The 11,612-nt window shown below is 40.5% G+C and overlaps 1 protein-coding gene across 3 annotated transcripts in view; it reads right to left on the bottom strand.

The window, feature by feature from the left end:
- Positions 1-2,075: 2,075 nt before the first annotated feature.
- Positions 2,076-11,612, bottom strand: part of zgc:101744 (Receptor expression-enhancing protein 6-like) — a 12,772-nt gene continuing 3,235 nt past the window's right edge. For 2 of the 3 annotated variants that reach the window (XM_010749288.3, XM_027274909.1), the window contains 4 exons: positions 6,466-6,559; positions 5,557-5,695; positions 3,835-4,003; positions 2,076-2,771 (listed from right to left, as the gene is read on the bottom strand). In XM_010749288.3, the coding sequence (XP_010747590.1) occupies positions 2,734-2,771; positions 3,835-4,003; positions 5,557-5,695; positions 6,466-6,559 (440 nt within the window). In that variant the 3' untranslated portion in view covers positions 2,076-2,733. Of the gene's footprint in view, positions 2,772-3,812; positions 4,004-5,556; positions 5,696-6,465; positions 6,560-11,612 lie in introns of all 3 variants that reach the window. The other variant, XM_010749289.3, reaches the window with a different exon arrangement.

Here is an 11,612-nt window from a genome sequence, read left to right as displayed (position 1 = left end):
GAGCGCCTGCGTTAATACAGTATTATGCCGTACGTCAGGTTACAGGCTGCGTACTGTAAATGCACACAGAGCAAAACAACATGCAACGGATGGAAAGAAGGTATGATACAGTCCAAGAGTGAAAGCTCAGCTGCAGACATGCACATTTCTATTAATCAAGTGTGAGGAGGCCTAGCCTCGGTGCTAATAAAAGGCCCATGGTCGAGTTAGACCAGGCCTTGTTTTTTGAGCTCTGTACGTGACGGTGTCACTGTATGACTCACCATCCACACAGCCTTGTGTTTGTCCCCCTCTGTCGGCAAAAGCCGAGGACTGCAGGAGGAAGCAGTGCTGGTTTAGAGAGAAGCAGACAAGGGTGATTACATGCAGCACTGATTGTTTCAGTCAGAGGGGGATAATGCAGAGTTAGGCGGGAGGAAAAGATTAAGTATGAATATGCAGATGCACAAGAGAAGAGAGGGATCCGGAGACTCAAATCAAGAGCTATTATTCAAACGCGAGCTGTAACCTCTGTGCTCCAAGTCGTCAGTTTAAGAAATAAGTCTTCTTACTTTAACCTGAGGTCAACATTAGCATTTTCTTATATGTTATAAGACTCGTCTGCAACAGAATAACCAAGAGAAAACTGAATGTTCCCCAATATGATAATCCAGGTATAAGAACGCCACAAAAGTTTCAACTTTTAAGCCAAAATGTACAACGGCAAAGAGTCTGCAGGCTTTTAGGCACAGCTGTGTGCTTACATGCTGATGTTGGTTCAGCAGGTGTAATGTTTACCAGCGTCACTATCTTAGCTTTGCAAATCAAACAACACCTTTCAAACACGGTGCAGCAGAGAGACCAGTTTGCGGGGGAACATTGTTTCATCAGTAGGATTTATCATCTGGGAACCATGAATGTCTGGACAAATCTTGCACTTATTGATCTAGTAGATGTTGAGATATTTATATTTCCTGCTTGTGGAGCAACATGAAAATTTAGAGAATCACCGAAAATGATCAGGGATCATCATCTGGACACCATGAACGTTTGCACCAAACTTCATGACAGTCGATTCATGAATTCTAAATAAAAACTAGATGTCAACCTGCTGGTGGTGCTTGAGGAAAAGTCAGAGGATTTATCCTCTGTGGATCATGTACGTGCACAAAATTTCATGTTTCCTTTAATTATTAACGAGATATTCAGTCTGGACACGCCATACGTTCACTTCTTTCCTTCTTTGTCCCCTTCTCTTCAGCTCTTCTCCTACTGTCCTAAGCCCCACACTCAATATAAAGCCCTGGATGAAACCACACAGCGAGACAATGCAATAATTGGTTTCTGTGTCCAATTTCTGTTTAATCAATAACCTGTCGGCCACCGGTGGCTGAGGGGATACATAACAAACACCCAGCAGACACATCTTCACAGCAGCCATTTCCAGATGGGTGCCTTCCTCCTCTCCCTGTGGCGGTGTGTGTGGCCATCACACCGGCTCTATCCACCATTTCCCGTGCATTACATCCAGTGCACGAACACAAAAGGCCTCCTTTTGAGAGCCCCTCAAGCGTGAATACAGAGCCAAACACAAATTAAAGTGTGGGCGGTTGGGCTGTCTGAAAGCCGGTAAATGCACTTGAGGGTGACGGGTCAAAAGATCAAGCGGATACGTAGGATGGGAGAGAGAATGTGCACGGCATTTTCCCTGCAACAAAACAAACACTTTATTACTGAAGCAACACTAAAATAAACTCAATTATCTTCTGCTACATTTGCAAATTGTGATAAAGAATTGGAGGTAATCATTCTTTAACTATTTGGAAAAGGGACACTGGAACATTTGGCCACAGTGCAGATAAGAAAATATTGGTGCTGCAAAAGGAAGGTGAACCAAAATCCACTGAGGTTATGGATCCAGAAATACAATTTCCCTGACTGCCTCTGCTATGGGGAGACAAAAAACAATTACAGAAATCACTGGTGCATGAACACTGTAATTTGGACCAAATAAAATCCAATTTCTTAGTTTGTGAGGAATGACACCGGATGGCACCAGAAGAAAATGAAAGTTTAAAACCAGACAGAGACCATTCTTCAGTTCATTACGGTTCCAGTTTTATTGTGAGATGATAAATTAAAGACATATCAAAAGACAGAAGTCATCCAGAACCTTCCCGAAACCTCGAACAGACTTTAAATGTCGTTTGGCACGTGCAAGAACAAGAAGACGTGTTCCAGTTTTGATTATCAACGTTAGAAAATGCTGTTTAAGGACACAACCTGCTTTTGCAACCGTTATATTATCAGCCTTCAGTTTTCTGTCACAAATGGCTCAATTAGACTTCATAATATTGACTTCACCGCCAGTGTGGCTGAAACCTGCGGGTACAATAATACATAAAAAGGTGCATTGTTTTTGCTTTCAACGTATTATTATTTTGTCACGCAACAACAAAAGAAAATAAAACCCCATGAAAAGTCACAGCTTCACCGATTGTCTTGGCAGTAAACTCATGTGAATGCACAAACAAGCTTTTATTTGTCTTCAGGAGTGTGAAGCTTCAGCTCTTCACATGACGGGCGGGGGGTTAATCGTCGTCATTCATCATGGAAGGAGGGAGGACGAAAGCAAAACATCTCACACGCACACACACAAAGTCATTCAGTACCTCTTTTCAAGTACCCAAACACACTTAGATGCACGCACGCACACACACACACACCCAAACACACAAAGCCTTCCCCTGTCTTTCACTGGTCCTTATCATGGTTCAGAGCCCGGTTAACAGCTGATGGAACAAAAGAGAAGAGGGGGAAAAAAGACTCAATTTTGTAGAAAGGTAAAAAGAGACTCAATGATACAAAATATCATGCATGAGCATGCGTTTTGCTTTGACAGTGTGAGGTTAGGGCTGGGCAAATAATAACAAAAAATAAATACTAAAACAGACTCTCTAAATGACATAATATTCGATAAATTAATTCCTCAATACAAGCTGCCACCTGAAAGTACAAAGACCCCTGTTAGGTAAGAACCAGCCAGAGTCGAGATGTTCCTGTTAGAGGCTCTAAGCGATGTACTTACGCACGTCTGGCAGATGAAACAGATCAAAACAAAGTTAAATATATATACGGTCAGAAAACAGCAGCGCACGAGGGGTTGTTTATTTGTGACAAACGTAACCACGCTCTCGCCCTCATTCACTGTTTATGCTGCTCGACCACTGCTGCGTCTCTCTTACTCTCAAAACAAACCAAAGAAAGCTTCTCCCTATCGCCATTTTGCTGCATAGACTGCAAGCCGGACACAAACTTTGAAGTCGGGTACACAAAGTAAACCAACCGAGGGGACAACTGGGAGAGTATCATAGTTGACTCCATGAACTCAGGCAGACTGTTTAGCAGTTTGACTGGCCTGAAAAGTTGATTCTGTTTTAACCTCTGACATTGTTTTGTCGGCATCGCCTGTGGCCTCCACCGGTGCAGCGCAGAGAGGAAGATAAGTGTGGCACGCACTCGAGTCGGGTCAGAAGTAAACTAAGCCCTGGGACAGTGAAGGAGTGTCGCTGGACCGCAGTCTGGATTCTGCTTTACAGAGGTTTCAAATATAATACTTAATAATCCTTCCGATTCTTGATGCGAGAGCCTTTTTTTCCTCGATTTTTCCTGCTACAATGCAATGAGAAATAATCTTGTGCACAGCTTTATTTAATATGCTATCGTTCGCAATTTTAGTTAATATCGCCCAGCCCTGTGCGAGGTGTTAACGGAAGTTGTCCTGCTGTTAGTTCATGCAGGAGTATATATATACGATATGTGGCTCTACTTGCATGTACACTGCAGTCATCTCACCCTCCTTTGTGACGGTCTCAGTGAGGTTCTTGGCCTTGGAACTCAGATCGCTGACCATATGATCCATGGCAGCCTCGTGTTTCAGGAAGAATGGGCGGATCACGCGCTTGTACAGCATCTCGGAGCCGTTCCACGACACGGGAGCCATGCACCATATCAGGAACAGACACTGAGAGGAGAGAGCAGAGGGCAGATCTTGTGTGATATTAAACAAGCAACACAGGCCGACATCACTATAGGTTCAAGTCATTTTGATCATAATGCGTCACTATTTTCTGACTGATTAATCGATTAATAATCTAAAAACTGTAGCTAATCAATTTAAAGTTCCTAAAAACACACAACCACGTGCAGAGCAGTGTGCTGTTGTATTGTTGTTGTGTTGGATAACAGGCCTGAGTTAATTTACCATCTCACTGCACAATGTGAGACATTGTTTATTAATCCCGTCTCCCCAGGATTCAGTTTATGCATCGAAATGAAAACATTTTAACGAAGGCGAGCAACGCTGATGGTGGCAATTAGGCCGAGACAATTGGATAGTGAGGTGATTTATGTCTGACCTATTATGTCTCATAACAACATGACTCATAACTTTATTCAAATAATTATGAACAAACAGACATGAAATGGTCTAAAATAGTTTTTCTGTACGTGATGGAGATTGTTGTGTCCCAGCTGCATGCCACATACTAACTGTGCACAGTGTGTACATCTTTAGAGTATATAGTTTCAGTCAGCATACTTGAACAACATGCTTCAATCAATGCTTGAATTAATGTCCAACTGCAGATGTGTCATTTTATTACAGCTATGTTGCAAAACCTATAAACTGAAACTGCCAATTACACTCCCAAAGCTTTAGTATTTATTTGTTTTTACAAAATATTTCTCTAGGTGTCTATCCACCATTCAAATGTCACTCTTCATTGCTCTGCAGCTTTGAGCCACTCCTCTCTTGCTTTTCGTACAATGCATTACGGGACAACAAAGTCCATCAACGGCACACTCAAAGTGATTTGAAGTCTGCATAGTGACTTTTTTGGGAATACTTAATTTTGTGACTTTTTTCCTGTGAACACAAACAAAACTTTGCTATGAATTAATCTGTGGTATGGCCATACAAAGAGTGGTTTGTTCAGCTTAACATACAACAAGCGGTGCTCTCTCCTACCTACCACATGCTGTGATAATAAGCCTAGGATAATCATTAAAGATCCTAACCACATGGAAACCGGCCTTTTCTCACCGCTACGATGAGGATCAAGGTTCAGGATACATCAGGCCAGCAATGTGAGGCTCAGAACGAGACCACTAGGATCCTTAATGAGGAGACAGCCTTACTCCTTATTGCTATTGTCACTGTTTTACTACTATTATTATGTATTAACTATTGCTCTTACTCATTTTGTTCAATTAAGAATGTACAGTAGGAGCTGAACATTTCTTCTTCTATGATTATATGTCACAAATAAATTTAAATTAAACACACTGTCTGTATAAAACAGCTTCCTTATTTTGTCATTACGGGACGTGTCCACAAGAGTGCGCTGTTGGAAAATTAGACTATGATTCATCGCCACACGACTGACTGTGGTTTCATAGCGAAAGCAGACTTTGGTCAGTTGTCGGCTTCATACAGAGGAAGTGAAAATAATAAAATAATAATCATAAAAGTACACTACACCCTTTACAACCATTAATCTAGAAAGGTCTGATCACCTTGCCAGCGTAGTAAAAGGGGAACCAGAACAGGAAGATGTCAGAAAAGGCCTCGACGATGCTGAAGAGCCCATAAACAACCCAGTAGGTCAGCCACTGTGTGTCGTCCTCCTTCACTGTGCTCTCGATGGCCTTGATACTGAACGACAGGAAGGACAAGTTTGACTGAGGAGGGCACGACATGAGCAATATATGAATATTTAAAGAAAATAATAATAATCACTGAATCTGGACTGCATTTAAATGATATTCGTCAGTACCAGCATGCACCTGAGGAAATCATTCAAAAACACCCATTCAAATTCTTTATGAGATAGGAAATCGTGTGTTCGTTCGGCCTGACGCATAAATCTGAACATAAGTGGGTGTTAGCTCAACAATCACATGCTGATATGTACAATGAAAGTCTTATTGGCCACAGTAATAATTCCACTTCTCCATATTGGCCGTAGTAATCCGCGGTTCTCGTTCTGAGCAAATGGCATTCAGAAGTTCAGCTAAGACGAGTAAGGAGAGGATGAATTATTACAGCACAACTTTCAATGTACGTACTGGCATGCCTGCACTGTGTTAAAACAGACCTGAACCTATCTATTACATTTTTGTTTTCTTGAATGTAACAAAAGAAACAGTCGGTCCATAAAGTAAAGAAGGAAACATTGTAATATAAAGGCAAAATGGGAATTTTGATATGCTGCAGCAGGAAAGGACAGGTGCAGTCAATCAATAATTAACAATAGCCGTATTCCATTTAGATGTGTCACTTCCAAAGTTCTTGTATTTTGCATACCGGCTTACTGGACAGGGCCGTAATTATAGATCGACATCTTTTCCTACTATGACAACGCAAAACGTCTGCTGGTTGGTCTTGCATGCATTCGTTTTATACGTCTTCAACTTGTTACGTACGAGAAATATGCCGGGTAGGCGAAGCCAATCACGTTGCAGAGCAGTGAGGCTCCGTATCCGAACAGGAGATACAAGCCGAGGAAGCTCAGAAGACCTGCAGAGGGAGAGAGAGAGAGAGAGAGAGAAATATGAGGCAGCACTGATGGGAGAGCAGAAGGCGGGGCAGGAAGGGGAGGGTGAACTTATCCAGTTACTTGACAAATGCGTCTAATGTCAAAACACGTTCGTGTGCAGTCAACAGAGTGTGTCCGATAGCAGGATGTCAAGAGAGCACAGTACCGGGATTAGGAGGAGCACTAAACACAAGTCAAACACTGGTATTCAAATCCACTTAGTGGAAGAGTTAACATTTAATGCGTCTCAAAGCTCCCACAGTCATGTGAAAAACTTCGGGCCTAAAACGTTGACCTCAGGTATGTGAGAGATTCCACAAATGTCACAAGGGCTGTAAAACTATTACTGTGTACGCGAGACGTACAAAACAATGATTATACATACACATGTCGCTGTCAGTTAACAGTACAGCAAATTTTAAAAAGGCAATTATTTTGATAATCAGTTAATCATTCCAGTTAAATTTTCTATTAAAATGCCAAACATTTGATGACTCAAATGTGTTTTGATGCTATTCTTTATCGTTTATCACTGTAAACTGAATATCTTTAGGATTTGGACTATTGTTTGGATAAAAACAAGCAACTCTGGGAAATTACAAGGGTTAGGTTTCACAATTTTCTGTCATTTTATAGCTCAAATCCTGAAAAAAAACAGAGACCGGATTAATCAATTAATGCATTATTGAAAATCATAGTTTCATTTCAGTTTCATGTGATGCAAAACATACACTTTATTAGGCACACCTGTACAATTTAAAAGCAACGCAATCCAACTGTTGACCTTTCGGGTGCTTTCATGTTTGTAAGTTTGGTTCGTTTGACCTAGACAAACAATTATCTATTGTATTTTGGTTCCGGTCTGGTTCCTGTTCACAATGACTTTTTTTTTTACAAATGAAGGAAGAAGAGCAAACATGACTGACGTGTCACACATAAAATTGACCACATGTTATGAATAACAACGTAGAGACGGGACGAAAGGAAGAGTCTCGAATAGTAGTGATCTGGGACTAAGTTTAAGACAAGCACGGCACCCTTAACAGCTCTTGACCTATTAACCGAGAGACATACCCACACAGACGTGCATACAAAAGATGCTTAAATATATATATGGCTGATGCAGATTGATTATAAAGTCGCTTTCTGAGCAGATTTCATGATCAGCAGATGGATTTATTAGTAATTCAGCTTTCAAACAAACAAACAAAAACTGAACATTATAAACGCTGTTCACAATTTATGGCAGAGCGGTTGGATATGAACTGAGCTGTATACTACTACTACTACTACTACTACTACTACTACTACTACTACTACTACTACTACTACTACTACTACTACTACTACTACTACTACTACAAAGACGTCATTATTATCCCTACCCACATATCGTGATGGATAAAAGGCGTCACTATTTTCTGACTGATTAATCATTAATAATCTAAAATCTGTAGCTAATCAATTTAAAGTTCCTAAAAACACACAACCACGTGCAGAGCAGTTGCTGTTGTATTGTTGTTGTGTTGGATAACAGGCCTGAGTTAATTTACCATCTCACTGCACAATGTGAGACATTGTTATAATCCGTCTCCCCAGGATCAGTTTATGCATCGAAATGAAAACATTTTAACGAAGGCGAGCAACGCGATGGTGGCAATTAGGCCGAGACAATTGGATAGTGAGGTGATTTATGTCTGACCTATTATGTCTCATAACAACATGACTCATAACTTTATTCAAATAATTAGAACAGACATGATGGTTCAAATAGTTTTTGTACGTGATGGAGATTGTTGTGTCCCAGCTGCATGCTACATACTAACTGTGCACAGTGTGTACATCTTTAGAGTATATAGTTCAGTCAGCATACTTGAACAACATGCTTCAATCAATGCTTGAATTAATGTCCAACTGCAGATGTGTCATTTTATTACAACTATGTTGCAAAACCTATAACTGAAACTGACAATTACACTCCCAAAGCTTTAGTATTTATTTGTTTTTCCAAAATATTCTCTAGGTGTCTATCCACCATTCAAATGTCACCTTTGTTGCTTTGCAGCTTTGAGCCACTCCTCTCTTGCTTTTCTACAACGCATTACGGGACAACAAAGTCCATCAACGGCACACTCAAACTGATTTGAAGTCTGCATAGTGACTTTTTTGGGAATACTTAATTTGTGACTTTTTCCTGTGAACACAAACAAAACTTTGCTATGAATTAATCTGTGGTATGGCCATACAAAGAGTGGTTTGTTCAGCTTACAACAACAAGCGGTGCTCTCTCCTACCTACCCATGTGTGATAATAAGCCTAGGATAATCATTAAAGATCCTAACCACACGGAAACCGGCCTTTTCTCACCGCTACGATGAGGATCAAGGTTCAGGATACACCAGGCCAGCAAGTGAGGCTCAGAACGAGACCACTAGGACCTTAATGAGGACACAGCCTTACTCCTTATTGCTATTGTCACTGTTATTTACTACTATTATAGTATAACTATTGCTCTTTTGTTCAATTAAAATGTACAGTAGGAGCTGAACATTCTTCTTCTATGATTAATGTCACAAATAAATTCAAATGAAACACACTGTCTGTATAAAACAGCTTCCTTATTTTGTCATTACGGGACGTGTCCACAAGAGTGCGCTGTTGGAAAATTAGACTATGATTCATCGCCACATGACTGACTGTGGTTTCATAGCGAAAGCAGACTTTGGTCAGTCGTCGGCTTCATAAGAGGAAGTGAAAATAATAAAATAATATCATAAAAGTCACTACACACTTTACAACCATAATCTAGAAAGGTCGATCACCTTGCCAGCGTAGTAAAAGGGGAACCAGAACAGGAAGATGTCAGAAAAGGCCTCGACGATGCGAAGAGCCCATAAACAACCCAGTAGGTCAGCCACTGTGTGTCGTCCTCCTTCACTGTGCTCTCGATGGCCTTGATACTGAACGACAGGAAGGACAAGTTTGACTGAGGAGGGCACGACATGAGCAATATATGAATATTTAAAAAAATAAAAATAATAAATCACTGAATCTGGACTGCATTTAAATGATATTCGTCAGTACCAGCATGCACCTGAGGAAATCATTCAAAAACACCCATTCAAATTCTTTATGAGACAGAAATCGTGTGTTGTTCGCCTGACGCATAAATCTGAACATAAGTGGGTGTTAGCTCAACAATCACATGCTGATAGTAACAATGAAAGTCTTATTGGCACAGTAATAATTCCACTTCTCCATATGGCCGTAGTAATCTGCGGTTCTTGTTCTGAGCAAATGGCATTCAGAAGTTCAGTTAAGACGAGTAAGGAGAGGATGAATTATTACAGCACAACTTTCAATGTACGTACTGGCATGCAAGCACTGTGTTAAAACAGACCTGAACCTTTCTATTACATTTTTGTTTTCTGAATGTAACAAAAGAAACAGTCAGTCCATAAAGTAAAGAAGGAAACATTGTAAATAAAGGCAAAATAGGAATTTTGATATGCTGCAGCAGGAAAGGACAGGTGCAGTCAATCAATAATTAACAATACGCGCATTCCATTTAGATGTGTCATTTCCAAAGTTCTTGTATTTTGCATACCGGCACTGGACAGGGCCGTAATTATAGATCGACATCTTTTCCTCTATGACAACACTCAAAACGTCTGCTGGTTGGTCTTGCATGCATTCGTTTTATACGTCTTCAACTTTTACGTACGAGAAATATGCCGGGTAGGCGAAGCCAACACGTTGCAGAGCAGTGAGGCTCCGTATCCGAACAGGAGATACAAGCCAAGGAAGCTCAGAAGACCTGCAGAGAGAGAGAGAGAGAGAGAAATATGAGGCAGCGCTGATGGGAGAGCAGAAGGCGGGTCAGGAAGGGGAGGGTGAACTTATCCAGTTCTTGACAAATGCGTCTAATGTCAAAACACGTTCGTGTGCAGTCAACAGAGTGTGTCCGATAGCAGGATGTCAAGAGAGCACAGTACCGGGATTAGGAGGAGCACTAAACACAAGTCAAACACTGGTATTCAAATCCACTTAGTGGAAGAGTTAACATTTAATGCGTCTCAAAGCTCCCACAGTCATGTGAAAAACTTCGGGCTTAAAACGTAGACCTCAGGTGTGAGAGATTCCACAATGTCACACAGGGCTGTAAAACTATACTGTGTACGCGAGACATACAAAACAATGATTATACATACACATGTCGCTGTCAGTTAACAGTACAGCAAATTTTAAAAAGGCAATTATTTTGATAATCAGTTAATCATTCCAGTTAAATTTTCTATTAAAAAATGCCAAACATTTGATGACCAAAGTTTTTTTGATGCTTTTCTTTATCGTTTATCATTGAAACTGAATATCTTTAGGATTTGGACTATTGTTTGGATAAAAACAAGCAACTCTGGGAAATTACAGGGTTGGTTTCACAATTTTCTGCCATTTTAGCTCAAATCCTGAAAAAACAGGAGACCGGATTTTAAATTGCATTATTGAATCATAGTGTTCATTTCAGTTTCAGTGATGCAAATAACATTTTTTAGGCACACCTGTACTTTAGCAATGCAATCCAACTGTTCCTTTCGGGTGCTTTCATGTTTGTAGTTTGGTTCGTTGACCAGACAAACAATATCTATTGTTTGGTTCCGGTCTGGTTCCTGTTCACAATGACTTTTTTTTTTTTACAAATGAAGGAAGAAGAGCAAACATGACTGACGTGTCACACATGTGGGAAATCAACTTCAGGTTTCTGCAGCACTTTAAGGCATCTGATGCGTCTTTCGGTGCCACAAAGGGCTCACACGGAATAACTGACAGGCTGAAAATTGACCACATGTTATGAATAACAACGTAGAGACGGGACGAAAGGAAGAGTCTCGAATAGTAGTGATCTGGGACTAGTTAAGACAAGCACGGCACCTTAACAGCTCCTGACCTATTAACAGAGAGACATACCCACACAGCCGTGCATACAAAGATGCTTATTTTTTATTATATATATATATATATATATAAAGGAAAGAG

The sequence above is a fragment of the Larimichthys crocea genome, chromosome XXIV (assembly GCF_000972845.2).
Source record: "Larimichthys crocea isolate SSNF chromosome XXIV, L_crocea_2.0, whole genome shotgun sequence".
Lineage (NCBI taxonomy): Eukaryota > Metazoa > Chordata > Actinopteri > Sciaenidae > Larimichthys > Larimichthys crocea.
The sequence above is the reverse complement of the archived record's forward strand: the minus strand, read 5'-3'. Positions and strand labels throughout refer to the sequence as shown.